The following is a 17,743-nucleotide window of genomic DNA, read 5'->3' as shown; positions in this document are numbered from 1 at the left end:
ATTTGTTATCCACGGAGTTACAAATTAATAATATATAGTTACTTGCGATAAGTAATTATTTTTAACAAAAATATATTTATAAAAAGTACACTTGTTGAGGATAGATTCAATTAATAGACAACTTAACCTTTAAGAGTTGAACTATTCTTCCTTATAACTTATCAATTTTCTCCTAAGTGACTCAGTTACTCTTTTTCTTGTTACATCTTCACATCTGGAAATGAGAAACTGCTCCCTTACAAGGTTGCTTTTGCACAAGTCAAGCAGAACCTTTCATGACACTGCCAAAGCTTTGAATCAACAACATTTATCAAAGTGGAAAGCCACATTGAAGGAGGAGTTGGCAATTAATGTTCCCAATGACAGAGAAAATGCGTGCATATACAGGGTCCCCGTTAACATGCGTGAGGTGCAACCCGACGCCTATGCTCCCACTATCATCTCAATCGGTCCTTACCATCTTGGACAGGAAAGGTTACAAGCAATGGAAGAGCTGAAATGGAAATTCTTTCACCGCCTCTTTCGTCCAAAACAGCCTAATGGGGTGGAACTACACCCAGCGATGAAAGCCATGGAAGATTTGGAGCAGGATGCTCGTAGGTGCTACTGGGACAATGCTGAACAACATAGTAAGGATAAATTTGTTAGGATGATGCTGGTTGATGGCTGCTTCATTGTGGAGCTCTTGAGAGAGTTGAAGCACAACAACTTTCAGTATGCTCCCTCTGTTCAAAGGTGGATGCTGCCTACTCTTCGTCGGGATCTGATCATGCTTGAAAACCAGCTTCCTCTTTTTGTTTTGCAGAAATTGTTTGAGCTGACCAAAAGATCAGAAGAATCAAGGACTTGCTTGGAACAGCTTGCCCTTTGTTTTTTCAATCCTCTATTGCAGTCTCAAGGGGATGTGCGGGCCGTGAATGCACAAGGAATTCAGAACACGTTGCACTTTCTTGACCTTTTCAGGCAAAGTATCCTCCCATTTCCTATAAACTTACCACAAGGACTAAAAACTAGCAAGACGAGCGATTCGAGCAATGCAGCAGAAGAGGGGATTGACATGGTGCGGTCCATGACGGAGCTAATGGAAGCTGGTGTCGTGATTGAGAAAGCTGTTAATTGTCCTCCACTAGATGTAAGCTCCGAGGGGAGGTGGCTAAAAGTCCCTCCTCTCTACATCGATGATCACAAGGGAACCCTGTTTCGAAACATGGTGGCCTATGAACAATGCCATCCCAAGTGCAAACCTTATGTGACATCGTATTTGTTCTTTTTCGATGGTTTGATTAACTCAGCTGAAGATGTGGGATTTCTTCACCACAAAGGGGTTCTTCACCATTGTTTAGGTAGCAACAAAGAAGTGGCAAAACTTTTGAATGGACTGTGCAAGGAAATAGCAATGGATGGTAGGGAGTCTTATTTATGCAAAGTAGTACACGATATGAACACTTATTGCAATGGCTCCTATGCTTGGTTTAGAGCGGGGTTGGTACACCATTATTTCAGAAGTTGGGTGGTAGGCATCTCCACCCTTGGAGCTATTATAGTTGTTAATCTCTCACTAATTCAAACGGGTTTTGTATTTGTAGAAGATCCGAAAAATCTTAACAAACCCTTTCATCACGACCTAATTCATTGCCTACTTCTACCTCTTAGTCATTTATTTTCTTTCAAAATAAATGATGAGAATGAGAATAAAATTTGGATGTATTCAATTTGATCTAAGTTCTACTATTGTTGTTAATGTATCATGTCTCAAATGTATAATAACTTCTTTTTTTACTTTTCTCTCTCTTAAGTTAATCACATTAATTGTCATATTATAATAAATGGGTACTTATGTTTATTTATTTTGTTCCATTAGTTTTATTTATTTATTGAAGATAGTTTTCAAGTATACTAAAATAGTAATTATATTCCATTAGTTTAATATGTTTATTGAAGATAGTTTTAAGTTTGAGAGTGAATGGGAGCTAGATCCACTATTGGAGAAGCCATAACAAATAGCTATCTCTTCACTGACATGCTTTATTTTTATGTATATATAAGAAATATAAAATTATATTTAGAAATATAAGCAATTCATTATTTATATTATGGTAAAATTATCCTTTTGAGAACTATCAAGATACAAATCAATATATACAAAATCACATTTTAACTCTAATAAATATATAACATAATTTTAAATTGATATTTTTAGTTGTAGATTGGTTTAAGGGCCTTTAGAAGTCGGTTGTTGGATTGGATATAAAAAATGGACAACAGCAAAAATTCTAGAGACCAAATAAAAATTAAAATAAACCCCAAATTCAATAAAAATCAAATAGGAATTCACAAGCCCAAAAAAAATAAAAAATAAAATCTTATAATATAAAAAACAAATGGATGGTAGAAAAAAATCAAGCATCAGGCCATCAGCCCTCAACGGTCAACAATAAATGCAAAAACAACAGTCAACAATAAATGCAAAAACAACAAAAACATTAAGAACTCCCAAATTTCTTTCAAAACCCATTCAAAACATCCTTCCAAAAACTTTCCCTCCTCCCTAGCTATTTCTCATCCCTAACTTAAAGAACATATTTGCAATTCAATACTTGTGTGTTATCTATCCACTAATCTATCAACTCTGCTTGGGTACACTCCATGTTACCAAGTTACAACAATATTTGCATTTTACAACAAAAAGAGTTGAACTATTCTTCCTTATAACTTATCAATTTTCTCCAAGGTGACTCAGTTGCTTTTTTTTCTTGTAACATCTTCATATTTTCGCTTGGTCTACTTGTAGTTTCATCTGGAAATGAGAAACTGCTCCCTTACAAGGTTGCTTTTGCACAAGTCAAGCAGAACCTTTCATGACACTGCCAAAGCTTTGAATCAACAACATTTATCAAAGTGGAAAGCCACATTGAAGGAGGAGTTGGCAGTTATTGTTCCCAATGACAGAGAAAATGCGTGCATATACAGGGTCCCCGTTAACATGCGTGAGGTGCAACCCGACGCCTATGCTCCTACTATCATCTCAATCGGTCCTTACCATCTTGGACAGGAAAGGTTAATAGCAATGGAAGAGCTGAAATGGAAATTCTTTCACCGCCTCTTTCGTCCAAAACAGCCTAATGGGGTGGAACTACACCCAGCGATGAAAGCCATGGAAGATTTGGAGCAGGATGCTCGTAGGTGCTACTGGGACAATGCTGAGCAACATAGTAAGGATAAATTTGTTAGGATGATGCTGGTTGATGGCTGCTTCATTGTGGAGCTCTTGAGAGAGTTGAAGCACAACAACTTTCACTGTGCTCCCTCTGTTCAAAGGTGGATGCTGCCTACTCTTCGTCGGGATTTGATCATGCTTGAAAACCAGCTTCCTCTTTTTGTTCTGCAGAAACTGTTTGAGCTGACCAAAAGATCAGAAGAATCAAGCGCATGCTTGGAACAGCTTGCCCTTTGTTTTTTCAATCCTCTATTGCAGTCTCAAGGGGATGTGAGGGCCGTGAATGCACAAGGAATTCAGAACACGTTGCACTTTCTTGACCTTTTCAGGCAAAGTATCCTCCCATTCCCTAAAAACTTATCACAAGGACTAAATACCAGCAAGACGAGCGATTCGAGCAATGCAGCAGAAGAGGGGATTGACATGGTGCGGTCCATAACGGAGCTAATGGAAGCTGGTGTCGTGATTGAGAAAGCTGTTAATTGTTCTCCACTAGATGTAAGATCCCAGGAGAGGTGGCTAAAAGTCCCTCCTCTCTACATCGATGATCACAAGGGAACCCTGTTTCGAAACATGGTGGCCTATGAACAATGCCATCCCAAGTGCAAACCTTATGTGACATCGTTTTTGTTCTTTTTCGATGGTTTGATTAACTCAGCTGAAGATGTGGGACTTCTTCACCACAAGGGGATTCTTCACCATTGTTTAGGTAGCAACGAAGAAGTGGCAAAACTTGTGAATGGACTGTGCAAGGAAATAGCAAGGGATGGTAGGGAGTCTTATTTATGCAAAGTGGTACACGATATGAACACTTATTGCAATGGCTCCTATGCTTGGTTTAGAGCGGGGTTGGTACACCATTATTTCAGAAGTTGGGTGGTAGGCATCTCTACCCTTGGAGCTATTATAGTTGTTTATGTCTCACTAATTCAAACGGGATTTGCATTTGTAGAAGATCCGAAGAATCTTAACAGACCTTTTTATCATGACCTAATTCATTGCCTACTTCTACCTCTCAGTCATTTGTTTTCTTTCAAAATTAGAAATGAGCATGAGGATATAATTTGGATGTATTCGGTTTGATTTATGTTCTACTATTGTTGATATTGTATCATGTCAATAATTTTCTTATTTTTCTCTCTCTTAAGTTAATAGAATTGATTGTCATATTATAATAAATGGGTAAGTATGTTTATTTATTTTGTTCCATTAGTTTAATATGTTTATTAAATATAGTTTTGATTTATTTTGTTCCATTAGTTTAATATGTTTATTAAATATAGTTTTGAAGTTTGAGAGTGAATGGGAGCTAGATCCTATTGGAGAAGCCATAACAAATAGCTATTTAATCCTTTGTCCATTTTGTTGATTCGATTTGTTTAGCTCACTCCCTTTCGGTCCAACGTATTATTACATTCTAGTTTTCTCTGTTCCTTTTTCTCTAAAATATAAAAAATAAATATTTTCTAATTTATCATCTTATTTAGATTAATTCTTCATTTCATCATTTTTATCTAATTTGTATACGATTTTTTCAATTTATATTTTATATCTTTATTAACTTAATTTGGAAACGAATACCAAGATTCCAATCGACACATCAATTTGGTACTTAATGCCTCATCAAAACATTCGAAGCAAATAGATTGCGCCTAGCGCTCATTGGTTAATTGAAGTAAAAATTATACCCAACACTCATCGGAACGTCTGGAACAAAATGCGTCCAATGCTCATTGACATGCAGTCAAAGTAACCTATACTCAATCTATACTATGGCATGTCAATTATATCCAACTCTACCGAACATTTAATAAGATAATCAATTTTCTAATGTCGTCATTTAGAACTAAAGTTTCACGAATGAATTCAATAGGTATATTATCAATCTTTTTGTAATTATTTTATTTGATAATGGCTATAATTTCTGGCCTTTGATTCTAAGCTTCGAATCTTATATTTGGTTTTAATATTTAATATATATCAAGTTCAGTCAAAGAATAAGATTTTGAGTTTTTTTTATTAAGTCATTTAGATAACCTTTTTTAGGTTATTTGAAACTATACTCTAATAAAAATTTTAGTTCGACCTTTAACTATTATGGAAATATTAAATTTAAATTTTGGTATATTTTATATATTTTAATATAATTTAGTTGAAATAATAAGTTACCAAACTGACATCTATTGTTAAAATTATTTTAATTTAAAATAGAAAAGGTTATGTGCATGTAATTTAAGCCGTGTTAATATTGATCAGTTTAAAATGAAGGTTAATATTTAATGATATTACATGTGCAATTATTGTAATAAATATGTGAAAATTATTCGATTTTACATATGAATAATAAATCGACCCAAAAAAAGATTTATTGTTTGACATATTTTTATTGTCAGTATTTGAAAAAGGACTTGTCAAGAAGGAAAAGGCTAAATTTGATACTCTCTTAACAAATCTAACTTCAATGTGGTAGGCAAAAAAAAAATGTTGCGGTTACGACACTACAAAAGAAACAACAAAATGATTCAATTAATGATGGTTGTTTCTCTTGTGGTGTGAAAGGTGCACCATTTGATTTTGTTTGTTTTATGATTAATTTGACGTTGATACCTAAACACACTTGGTGGATAGATTTCGAAGCAACAACTTACATAAGTGTGTCTATGCAAGGTTGTTAAAACTACCAAAAACTAAATGATGGTGAAAGATACATCTACATAGGTGACAGTAATTCGATAGAAGTTGAAGTAATGGGAACTTTCAAATTATTATTGACTTGGTTTTGATTTTATTTGGATTTGAATGAGACTTTTGTTATATCATCTTTTAGGCAGAACTTGATTTCCATTTTAACATTGGATACATTTGAAAATGGAAATTTTGGTCTCTTTCGTAATTTAAATTTAGTTGGTTCCGTTTATCAAGTCATGATGATCTATATTTACTTCATCATTTAACGAATCCATGTATACTACCATAATAGGTGAGAGAAGCAAATTAACCATTGAAAGTTCAAGTTCGATGTGACACAAAAGATTAGACCATATCTTCAAAAGGAGAATTGAAAAACTTGTGTCCAACAGTTTTCTCGATCCCTTTAATTTTTCGAAACAAACAAATATTAAGAATTTAGTGCCAACAGAAAATTAGACATCATGGAACTAATACATATATTTGTGGTCCATTCCCTATGACTTTTTAGAATGGTCAACAATATTACCACTGAATCTATTCAAAATATACAAGGTTGAAGTTGAAAATCAACTTAACAAAAGAATTAAAAGCATTATATTACGACAGATAACTAGTATCTTGTTCACATGTACTCATATTCAAAATAATTGAAACTATTGTCTACCCACCCTGTATCTTATTCACATGTCCCCATAATTCTATTTGTTGCAAACAGTCGATGGCATCTCCAGGATTCCAATGACGAGCTTCGTGATGCAGAATCTGCCTGGCTGTGTGTTGAGCATGTCAAGAGCAATGCTATTGTTACATCAAAGGTTTGTAATATTTTGTTACTTGGATAAACCCAGACTTTGGTTTAACTGGTGCCTAAATGATTTTGTTGACACATTCTTATGATAGTTAATAATATTACCCCCCTCCTCGTAAGAGAAGTTGGGATCGAAAACATAGTTCTGTGAGATCTTCTGACCCTTGACCTCATTTGTCAGGACAACCGCTATGGCAGTCAAACCGTCTCGAGAAGTTTGCGAAAGTGGCATTGGAGTCACTGCTGAGCCGGCCTGGTGGTAGCATTAGAGATGGAGATGCCATCGACTGTTTATAACAAATAAATATGGAGTCTCATTACTTTTCACCAATGTGAGGCATCTCAGACATCGATACTTCCTTTTTTTGGTAAAAAATAAATGCATTAAACATTCAAGGCATCACATATTACAAATTCATGATAACAGAAATCAAAAAACAAAACTACTTTCTCAACTAAGTACAAACGTACATTTTTTATATGACATTACTTTCATAACTAAGAGGGCAGACCAAGCGCAGTTTTGTACAGTACTGGACAATCATCGCTGCTCTTAGCTTACCAAAATAATGGAACAACAGCTTTTCTTCATTTAAATATAGATTGCAAAAATGGACAACTGCATATTAATTGGATTTGGTTCCTATTCTTCCATTCATCAAATCAAATAATTCTTTCAGCCAAAAGAATTTAATATAAAATCACTTTGAATTCATAATCTGAGCACCGTTAGTGCCTGCCATGTATATATATGAGTATTTTAAACAAATAGGTTAATGTAGTCTTGTGTGTTTGGACTGAGTAAAGCATACAGAGGAAAACATACAACAACAGAAAGGGAGCATTAGATTAAATTGAGAATAAAACCCTGCTCCTAGGAAGTGGATATATTTATTATTTATGTTTCATTTCTTTTCTGGTATGGCGTCTTTTAAATTTTAATTTTAACTGAATGAAGTTCCCTTTTCTCTAAATTTCTTGCAAATGGAGAAGGAACACTCTAACCCAATCCAAGTTTCAATAACATGGTTATGTGATGTGATACAAGGGCTAGTTTCTAAATTCTAATCTTCTGCCTAGACCTTCCTGGACTATCAACATAACCCAAATCCAAGTTTCAGAATTTGAGAATGCTCGAAGTGTTTTCTTTCATTGCAACATCCGAGATGCACAGAAGAGAAACCGGTATTACATTACAATTGTAGAGGGATATAACATCTAGGCTAGTTGGCATTCTCAAAGCAATTAGGCATCATAATAATGATAATAATAATAATAATAATTTTGGACTATTATTCTTAATAGAAAAACATGGTAACAGGATGGAGTAATTTTCCGTTCCAACTTTGATAAGAGAGTAAAATTTGGGCAATAATTAATTCCAAGTTCAAACTTAAGCTGGTAATGTAAAGATATGCAAGCAATTAAGCAAAGGTTAAGTATCAGCAAGAATACATGGTCTGGTATAAACCAAAAATACCTGTCAAATGTTCATTCCAAAACAACTTTGGCACCAAGAGCCTTCATCTTCTCAATTATTTGTTCACCTTCTTCCTTGGAGACACCCTTCTTCAAGACAGACGGCGTCTTCTCAACCAAGTCCTTAGCTTCCTTGAGACCCAAATCAGTAAAACTCCTAACCTCCTTTATTACTTTAATCTTCGAAGCAGCTTCATATGACTCCAACTTCAATTCAAAAACAGTCTTATCTGGCTTTTTCTCTTCCTTTGCCGCAGCTGCCGCCCCGCCACCAGCCGTCTTCATTGCCAGGCCGGCAGCAGCACCAGCCTTCATGACTCCCACAGTCGGCGGCTCAATCATTCCTCGCTTCTTCATTATAATAGAGCCTAACTCGGAAATTTCAGACAAAGTAAGGCCAGAAATTTCATCAACGAGTCTCCAGACACGCTCAGTTGGGGGACTGCGGTGTTCGGTGGGATCAAAATTAGAAGGATCATAGTCAGCTGGGAGTCTTCGTTGATCAATCTCAACTTCTTCGTCCTCTTCGTCTTGTTCTAGCTTTGCAGGCTGGTTAAAATTCCTGATTGAAGAGCCAAAAGCATTGAGAGTGACAATCTGAGATCTGCAGTAAAACCCATTAGATAAATGATGCCTTAATCTTAAAAGCAAGCTCATTTCTTTCAGCAACTAAAATGATGCAGGATCGGGAATAAAACCCTAGAGAGAGAGAGGGGGGTTTTGCGCCTCTTTCAGTTTCAGGTTAATCGACCGTAATAGTGGTGATGACTAACAGTAAATATAAAAATCTATGCAGAAGCAGCAGCTTGACTCACAGTGTTTGGAATTTGGGCTTTTATCTTTAGGCCCTCCAAAGAAAAAGGAGCGCCTGCTTGCCGGTTTTAATTTTAAAAGACCAAAGCGATGTCATGCGTTGCCAACCCAACAAGCTCGTTCAAAGAAAATAACAAGTCAAGCTGATTCGCAAGGATATTAGTATAGTATTAATTTTGTTTTAGGATGGAACCACCCCTTCAAGTTCAATCATCGATCCAGGCTCACCCTCAATACCAAACCTCTTGATTGAAATTGTTTTTAAGTTATTGCCATTGCAACCATTTCCGTTCAAATATTAGGATCTTTTTTTTTTTTTTTAAAGTTATTAATCATGAAACATAAATACAAATAGCCGTGCACCTAGCAAGTTAAACCATTGACATTTCGTTTGGTACAACAGTTTATTTATTAGATAATGATTATAACAATTTGTAATAATATAAAGAATAATTAGTATAAATTTAAATTTAAATTAATAAAATTAAGATATCTTTACAATAAGTAAATGTTTTTCTTCTCTTTATTGAAAATAAAGTGCTTAAAAATGATTAAGTGATTACTAATTCACATGCTGAATACATAATACCCCAACCAAATCAAAATGTGAAATGAATAATGTGTTTTTGAGTTCTGAAAGAGGACTCTACATTTGATACAACGTTATAAACAGATTTACCAATTATAACAACTGCTTCAATTAATGCACCAAACACTTCAAAAAAGCCGCAACAATAAATAGAATTATTGCAAAATCTTGAGATCATGCCATTGCCAATTTGTTTGTGATACGACCTTGCCTTTTCAACCAAATAGGCTGCCTTGGTGCTGCATAATCAAGAATGTGTGAATAATACAAGTCAAATTAAAATGTTATTTCACAAGGTGCATGAAATGTTCTTCCCCGGCATATGGACTCTAGGTTTTCTCCAGCATAAGAACAATGCGGTGAGACCTCCACACCTGGGTTCATACGTTCAAAACATGTCGAGGATTAATGACAAAATATATGACACACCACATGAACCACTAGAGATCCAAAACCAACAATAGAGCCATAACAGAACATGCAAAGTCAACCGTGAAATTACCAGTGGAGTATAATGGCACTGAATGTGTTAAGAAGCCACCCGCAGCAACTACCCAACGTGTGTGTAGTCGTAGAACAAGCAGCCTCGCGCTGTCTGGAGTGTCATAATTTGAACCATTTGCATTTTTCACTGGTGCAAACTCTTCCTCTCGCAATACCTACATATTTGGAAACACAAAGAATTAGATGAGTAATTAATCCCCTGACGCAATTTCCGTAAACAGTGAAAAAAATATACCTCTCAACAACAACAAAGAAAATCAACTGGAGCAGGAGAAAGGTGATCACCTCAAACAAAGCAGTTGAAGGAGCATAGGGAAATGCATCAAATATGAACTGCTCTAGTTTCAAACCCATTGTATAACCATGAATAGATGGAATTTTTTTCTCCGCCAGATGGTAGCTGTAGTCAAGACAGATATACACATTCACATCCTTTTAAGGGTTAGATAGGAAGGCACTAACAAGCAATTACAAATCTGATCTATAGAGGTGCCAAGAAATATAATAATTGATCTCAGATTCTCAATTGTCCATTTTACATGTCATATACTCTTAAAAGACAGGAAAGATAGCTGAATTAAATTGTATTATAGTATTACTTCATGCATCAAAAAAACCTTTCCTTTAGGACCCTATGAGCTCAGCCTCTTTTCTTCTCAATGACGTCGTGGAAAACTATCTTTTCAGCAATTTTCTAGGAATAATAATAGTTTTCAGGTTGGAAGGGTAGTTTGAAGGAAACATAAGGCACTTCACTATCAGGTTTGTTTTCAATTCACTGAGAAAGAGAGAGAGAGTGAGAGGGAGGGAGGGAGGAAATACATCAATCATGCAGGACATGGAACTGCATCATTTCATGAGCTTTTTATTCTCTAAACAGCATTAATAGAAAAAGCAATGCTCAAGGCATAACATATCAAAATGTGAATGCTGAAGGTCAGGAATAAGACACTAACATGCTGTCTTTCTCAAGGCCATTTGCCACTTGGTTTAGAAAATCCAAAGTAAACATGTGTAAGCACACCTGAAAAACATAAAGTAATTAGCACAAGGAATATAGTCACACCTATTCCAATTATTTGAGATGTTATGGCAAAGTCTCTAACATAGTCTAGGCAAATTAGCACAAGGCATATAAGTCGCTAACACATTTCCTAAGGTAACAAACCAAATTGAAACCATCGAAGAACAAAAATTGTTCGTGAAATTTTGAATACCCCAGAGCAATTATCTATTTAGCAGTGATTGAAATTTTTCTAAAAATCTATCATCTAAAGAGAAGGAAATAAACAGTAAAATAAAGTCATTCAAGTTCGAGAGCAAGGAAGTCCACAAAAAATTACATGAATTCGCCAGCTGTAAACAGTTTCTATGACCTCCAAAACTTTTTGTTTCTTGAATGGTTTCAAAAATATTTTCCATTAAGGGCATGACCTTCATCTCTCACCTATAAACTGAACTGCCTACAATCTCACAAATAAAAGCCTAAGAAAAGCCAAAAGATATAGCATACTTGAATCTGAAAGCACTAGCTTTTGTTAAAAGCAAGCAATTTTTCTTATAAAAACCAAAAAGAAAGGGTGAGAATTACTGTACATTACTCCAACAAAAACGTAGACGCCCAGTTTGCTGGTTTACTGCAGAAGCCAGTGATTGATCTAATTCAGTGTATTCAACCACAGTAAGTGGTCCACCTTTACCTCGCCTTACAAAAACACCAACCTTTTCCTGGGGATAGGCCTGTAACCATATCACTAGAAGAAATTAAGACATCATAAAATCATAAAGTGATTAAAGTTTACAATATTATCAAATTCCACAAGCTTACGCAACAAAAAGATAAAGCATTGGCATGCCTTTACGCAATCAGTGTTCTTCATTTGCATGACATGAGAAGAGTGAGATGCAGCATAACAGATCAGTGCAATATGTGCTACTCAAGAATAAAACATGGAAAGCACAAGCATTCCTTCATAATTAAAAGACAAAGTAAAGCTCAATAAATGTAACTTTCAAACATCAATATCATGCTAATAAATAATAATTTGCCTTCCTCCCCCCCCCCCCCAACCCCCACCCCACAGTCTTTGTTTGCAAGACCCAAAGAAAGCTAAAGGTCAAAGGAGGTATTGGAACCCAAGGATTTAACTGGTACGTCAGTAGATAACTAGATATACAAAAGTCCTTCGAACTGTTGCAATCCAGCTTAAATCTCTCAAATATGCATAACATAGGAAAAAATAGGAACTGAAGTTCCCAGATATGCATGAACATTGAGAAAATTAACTACCTTCCGGACAACTTTAGCAGCTGCAGCTACACCTTTATCAATGAAATATCCCAGGAATGTTGGATCAGCTACACGAACCTGCACTCGAGATCCTTATCACTGTCTCTTTAAATAAGAAATATCAAGGAAATTTTTAACGAAACAAAACAAAGACAAACACACCAATGCATTGTCAACACCGTAGCAATCAACATATTTAATCCCTCTCGTGGCCATATCCTCTAACAATCTTGAAGATTTCAAGGCTGAACAAAAAGTTAGGTATCCAATATTTATATAATAGAAGAAACCAGGACACTTTAGAAGATAGTTGAATAGCAAACACCACCTATTTGTACATTATTTTCAAAATACCTGTATATACTCCTCCATTCCCATCTGGAGACTTAGCAACCTGGCTTGAAAAAAGGCACTCACGTGACCACCACATTTGAAAAAGTTTGCCACTTAGAAAAAGATGCAGATTGTGAAATAAAAGAATATTATTGTCAGCCAAATAAAAAACCTTCACGTATTACTGCTTCAAAGAGAATAGTGTAGAAGCAATACTGTTGCTTTACGCAACAGAATCAGAACTTTTCCATCCTAAAACTTAGAGACAGGTACCTCTATCCTTTCAGCAATCAACATTACTTTACAAGAATTCTCAACCCTATAGTGCTGTTGCAATGTTATAATAGTATTTGTTAACATCCAATCCGAATCAGTTATACAGTAAGTAGAACTGTTCAAGGACTTGATCACCTTTTAATTAGAACTTGATTTTTTATTGACTTGCACATTCACTAAAGAAACCATACCTTGAATGGAGTCTCCATGACATATCTACCATCCTTTGAGATACAAGGTATGGTGCCTTGCTGGAAAAAAGTAACCTGCACCATGTCCAGCCTTCAAAGTCAGCAAAATTAACAAAGATAGACAATAGAAAATCAGAGAATCAGAGACTATCTTACTTGATCTGCTTCAAGACCAAAATATTTATGACTCTCAAAGAATTTTCCCGTTGCATCATCAGTAAATGGACTAGTCATTATATACCAGTGAATTGTCACTGAACCTGCAAATACCTAATCATCAGGATAACATACACACAGAGAATCATGCAGAGTAGTAGATAAGAAGTTTACCCTCATTCATAGCTTGTGCAGCTAGTCGTTGAACACACAAAATCCGCTCAGCTTGCAGTTGAAAAAGCGACTTCCCAGAAGGAAGTCCAATATCTGTAATGAAAATGCAAAAAAGTAAAAACAATAAATTTGAAGTAATAACAAACAGACAATTTTAGGTCAGTAAATGAACTGAGCATGAATGAATAGACCCCTGTTTGTGTATGTTTGTTTATATTTGAGCTTGTGTTAGTTAAGAATTTCTAAATTATGCTCATGCTTGTTTGCTTAAAATTATGTGTTTGAATGAATTCACTTAAATTAAATGGACTTGTTCGAGAATACTAAACAAACATATTCATGAATACTTAAGTGAACATGTTTCAAACAATTAAAAATCTGTTCAACCTGTATAATTAAATTTAAACAAACAAAAAAGAAATAAACATGTTTCTTATTTTGAATACAAAATAATGGAACAGGAATTTTAATAATTAAACTACAAATGAATACAATAAAACACAAATAACAAAAATTAATATTGCTAGCTTATAATTGAATAATAAGCAATTTTAAACGATTTACTAAACAATCTTTAAACAATTCATAAACGAGCTTCTGTGTGATTATAAATAAATGAACTGCATGTACTCTGTTCAAGTTTGGTTCGTTTATCAAATGCGCCTAAAAACCTTGTTCATAATGCTTTATGTAGCTTGATAAACAAAGAGAAATCAAAACATTCATCAAATGCTCTATTCATTTATAGAGCTAGACTTTACTAAACAAAAGGACTAAAGCTATATACAGACTTTACTGAAAAAAAAATAATATAAAGCTATTCAAATTTCAAATATTTAATCAAAACGTTTCTTGCACCATTTACTATCCAACAAGTTCGTTCGTTTTAACTTTTTCTCTCCTCATTTGCTTTATACGTTTGAAACATGTTTCCTTCTAAATCTCTCTGATTAATGCAGACAGAGCCAGGGCATTATGGTATAATCATCACAGTCAGCACTTCTCCAGAACCTTATCATCTATTTATGGCCAAGAATTAAACGATGATTTCAGAACTCGAGAGAATTTGGCAACCAAGAAGAGTGAGGACAGAAAAGCATTAACATGGGTTAACTCTAGTTTTCAGAAAGGACATTCATTCCCTGAACTGTTCAGCACACAAATCACTTGACATCATCATCCAAGAAACTCTAATGTAGCATAAGATTTTCAAAATAATGTCAGTAATGGATAAAATGTACTCACTGAAACATCCCTTGGGATCTGAACTTCCAAGCCGAGTCCCCTGCAATACATTTCAATCAATCATACCAAGATAAGACAAAAGATGGAAAATGAAAAAAGGTTAGTGAACATGGCCTATTGTTCATAAAGCAGATTTGGATCCTTTTCATTAATGGAAAAGTATAGAATCCTGTAAATCAATTTTTTTAACTAGAAATAATTATTGAAAAAAACAGATTGAAGCATCCACTTTTTAAGTTAAGACATGTCACTAATTATCATTACTAGACATCCAAAAAAGCAACATCATACCAACCTTTAGTAAATAGTGAGCATCCACTTAAAAGTTAATGGGATCTGCTTTTTGCATTAAAAGTGAAGACATTGGTGGCAAAATATCATGTCTAATGTGCAAACCACTCTAAGGCAACATCATTCCAAAATTATGGTCAGAGGTGGAAAAACTCCTTAGCCCAGAACCCGTAATAACAGCACCATTTAATTACTAACACTGTAATAGATAGATAGGAAAGAATGATTACTTTCTTTCAATCCACTCCTTTTGGGAAGAAAGAAAAGAAGAAGAGGAAACAAATTTAGTGTATCTGCAGCATTCCTTTTCCTCAAAATCCAATCATTCAAAATGAGACGGGAAAAAAATCATTCCACTTCTATCCCCTTATGTTCAATACAATTAAGTAAATAAATTTCCTTCCCCTCTTCTTTATTTTTTTCCCCCATTCCTCAATCCTCACCTTTTCCCTTCTCTCCATTCTTTACCTACCGAAGATATAGAATATAGCTCAACAGGAAGCAATACCTGTCCACCAGATAGGAGCAAAACAGCCAATTTGCCTTCTGCGATAGCCTTCAATCCCATCTTCCACCACCTTTCTCTGTGCTCCATCGTTCTCTCATCCACCGATGACACCCAACTCTCCGGCACTGGCTCTATTGCTGCCACCGGCAGTCCTAAAAGCCAACAAGAATACAAAATCATATTAAAGAAATAACCAAAATAGATGAGAAGTAAGGATTTATTTGTATATACGCACCCTGGGATCGAAGCGAGCAGCGAATAATCCGATCTATTCTGGAAAGATCCAAACTCTGAAGAATGAACACAGAAGTTAAAATAATAATTAAGAACAAAATTTGAGTTATAGCTCTATCAGTTAACAATCGAAGCTGCAGTCGAACTTGCTTGGAATTGAAGAATTTCAATAAACAGTTACAATTAGAATGGATTTTGAATAATTGGACGTTGCAGTTGAATGTCGAAGGAGTTTTTTTTTTTTTTTTAAATGTTTGGAAAGCGAAACGAGATTGGTTCGTGGTAGTTGATAAAAAAGAGTAGTGACCTGTATATCGTTAAGGAGGAGGTGGCGTTCTTCAGGGGAAAGCTCGTCCCAAAGAGCGAAAGAGTCTTCCTGGCCGTAATCTTTGAGCCTCTCCAGCAGTAGCTGAGGGGGCGCAGCGACAGCGTTGCTGTGTATCCCCATCGGCTCCCTCATTTTGTTACCAGAAGCTGCGTAGAAACTAAACAAACCAACCTGCAAATGTTGTTTATGTTTTGGTAGATCTCATCTCATCTCATCTCATCTCATCTCTTCTCTGTATTAGTTATTATTAATTAGCCTAGGTGGTTGGTTCCATGGCAAAGCAAAGACAAGAAACCTGTGGAGTGGCGTGTCGACATACAACTGGAATTCCCTCAATGCCCTCTCCTCCCATCCAAATTACTGCATTACTCATTCATCGTTGACGATAAATCCTATTATTATCCAATAAAAGGCAAAAGCAATAATGAAAGAAATGACCTTTATTCTGAATGTATCCGTCCATCATTTTCTAATCAAATCTGAAAACACTGATTTCAAATGCTATGTATGTATGTATGTATGTACGTATGCATGCATGTATGTATGTAATAGAAAGCGCAATGGCAATAGAATCCCGATAGGACAGACATTGGGGGTCCGAATTCCATATTCAATCAATCAATTACCAACCAAGAAGTATGTAAATTCAATTAAAACCGTCTGGAACATGAAATGCTGGAGGCTGCCCCACCACTGAGTCACCGACAAACTTCTTAAAACAGATACAGCACATAACGATGTTGGAGCTACAGTTTTATTTTTTAGTAAATTATATATTGGAACAAAACAAAAAAACACTTATTCCATGATAGGATATAAATATACACATCAATTAATTTATCAAATATAAAATTGAGTGATACTATTTTCGATGAATAAAATCGAAATAGTATGCTTCAAAAGACTAATAATGCCCAAAGATAATTTGTAGCAAAAAGAAAGCCGCCCAATGATACAAATTTTAGTTTCCTGGAAATGCCATGGGCCAGCTAATGATGTTTTTGAAGCTTAGATAGAGAAAGAAGGGCCGGGATAGGGTCCATGCGAACAAGCTCTGGAAGCAGCAGGTAAAAAATCTAAAGCCTGGCTTTTGTGTCTTTCATTCGATATGGATAATTTATCCGGTCCATAAAATTAGCATGGATTTTGAACTGACTGCGGCCCGAAATTAACATGGACTTTGAAAACTTCTTAACCCACTTCTGGTTGTTGAGAGCGTACTGTCCCAAGAAACAATATCCGGCCCCTTCTATTTCGTTATCACACCTGAGGAATTCATATATATATATAATCAAAGTTTATTTTTACTTGTAAATTTTTTCTACCCTTAAATATAAGAAAAAGACACCTTTAAATATGTTTGGAATTTAAATTCTCTTAATTGATACAATAATATCGATACCAATAAAACTTAAAAATATATAAATTAGTATTCAATATATATAGTGTGGTTATACCTTGTCATTATTACTAAGGATTATACGATAAAAATATACCAAATATTAATTAAAATGATAAATCAATTGTATTTCTTCAAGTCCCAATCTAAAATGAAGCCTTCGTGTACCTTGCCTTTCTATTTTATGTCACAGCCAAAAGCTACAAAATAATTAAAA

The 17,743-nt window shown here is 35.0% G+C and overlaps 4 protein-coding genes across 5 annotated transcripts; 2 read left to right on the top strand and 2 right to left on the bottom strand.

Moving 5' to 3' along the window:
- The first annotated feature begins 144 nt into the window (after window positions 1–144).
- LOC108477485 (UPF0481 protein At3g47200-like) lies at window positions 145–1,717 on the top strand. Its single transcript, XM_017780031.2, has one exon. It carries the CDS (start codon window positions 221–223, stop codon window positions 1,715–1,717), a length of 1,497 nt encoding a protein of 498 aa, XP_017635520.1. The 5' UTR covers window positions 145–220.
- A 778-nt stretch (window positions 1,718–2,495) lies between these two features.
- Window positions 2,496–4,396, top strand: LOC108477484 (UPF0481 protein At3g47200-like). Its single transcript, XM_017780030.2, has one exon. It carries the CDS (start codon window positions 2,804–2,806, stop codon window positions 4,298–4,300), a length of 1,497 nt encoding a protein of 498 aa, XP_017635519.2. The 5' UTR covers window positions 2,496–2,803; the 3' UTR covers window positions 4,301–4,396.
- A 3,643-nt stretch (window positions 4,397–8,039) lies between these two features.
- LOC108476911 (uncharacterized) lies at window positions 8,040–8,978 on the bottom strand. Its single transcript, XM_017779283.2, has one exon. The coding sequence runs from the start codon at window positions 8,850–8,852 to the stop codon at window positions 8,208–8,210; it is 645 nt and encodes a 214-aa protein (XP_017634772.1). The 5' UTR covers window positions 8,853–8,978; the 3' UTR covers window positions 8,040–8,207.
- A 524-nt stretch (window positions 8,979–9,502) lies between these two features.
- Window positions 9,503–16,738, bottom strand: LOC108479816 (UDP-N-acetylglucosamine diphosphorylase 2-like). 2 transcript variants are annotated; one of them, XR_001870500.2, is made up of 15 exons: window positions 16,107–16,634; window positions 15,801–15,855; window positions 15,566–15,717; window positions 14,767–14,806; window positions 13,522–13,614; window positions 13,348–13,451; window positions 13,192–13,266; window positions 12,746–12,785; window positions 12,554–12,636; window positions 12,392–12,469; window positions 11,698–11,841; window positions 11,058–11,125; window positions 10,337–10,501; window positions 10,100–10,256; window positions 9,503–9,971 (listed from the first exon to the last, which is right to left on the bottom strand). XR_001870500.2 is itself a non-coding variant. In XM_017782624.2 (15 exons), the coding sequence occupies exons 1-15, from the start codon at window positions 16,257–16,259 to the stop codon at window positions 9,874–9,876; spliced, it is 1,455 nt and encodes a 484-aa protein (XP_017638113.1). In that variant the 5' UTR covers window positions 16,260–16,738; the 3' UTR covers window positions 9,503–9,873. The 2 variants fall into 2 exon arrangements, 1 of the variants encoding a protein (XP_017638113.1); XM_017782624.2 differs by having other exon boundaries at window positions 10,387–10,501; window positions 16,107–16,738.
- Between the last annotated feature and the right edge of the window lie 1,005 nt (window positions 16,739–17,743).

This window comes from Gossypium arboreum, chromosome 3 (genome assembly GCF_025698485.1).
Source record: "Gossypium arboreum isolate Shixiya-1 chromosome 3, ASM2569848v2, whole genome shotgun sequence".
Taxonomy (NCBI): domain Eukaryota; kingdom Viridiplantae; phylum Streptophyta; class Magnoliopsida; order Malvales; family Malvaceae; genus Gossypium; species Gossypium arboreum.
The sequence above is the reverse complement of the archived record's forward strand: the minus strand, read 5'-3'. Positions and strand labels throughout refer to the sequence as shown.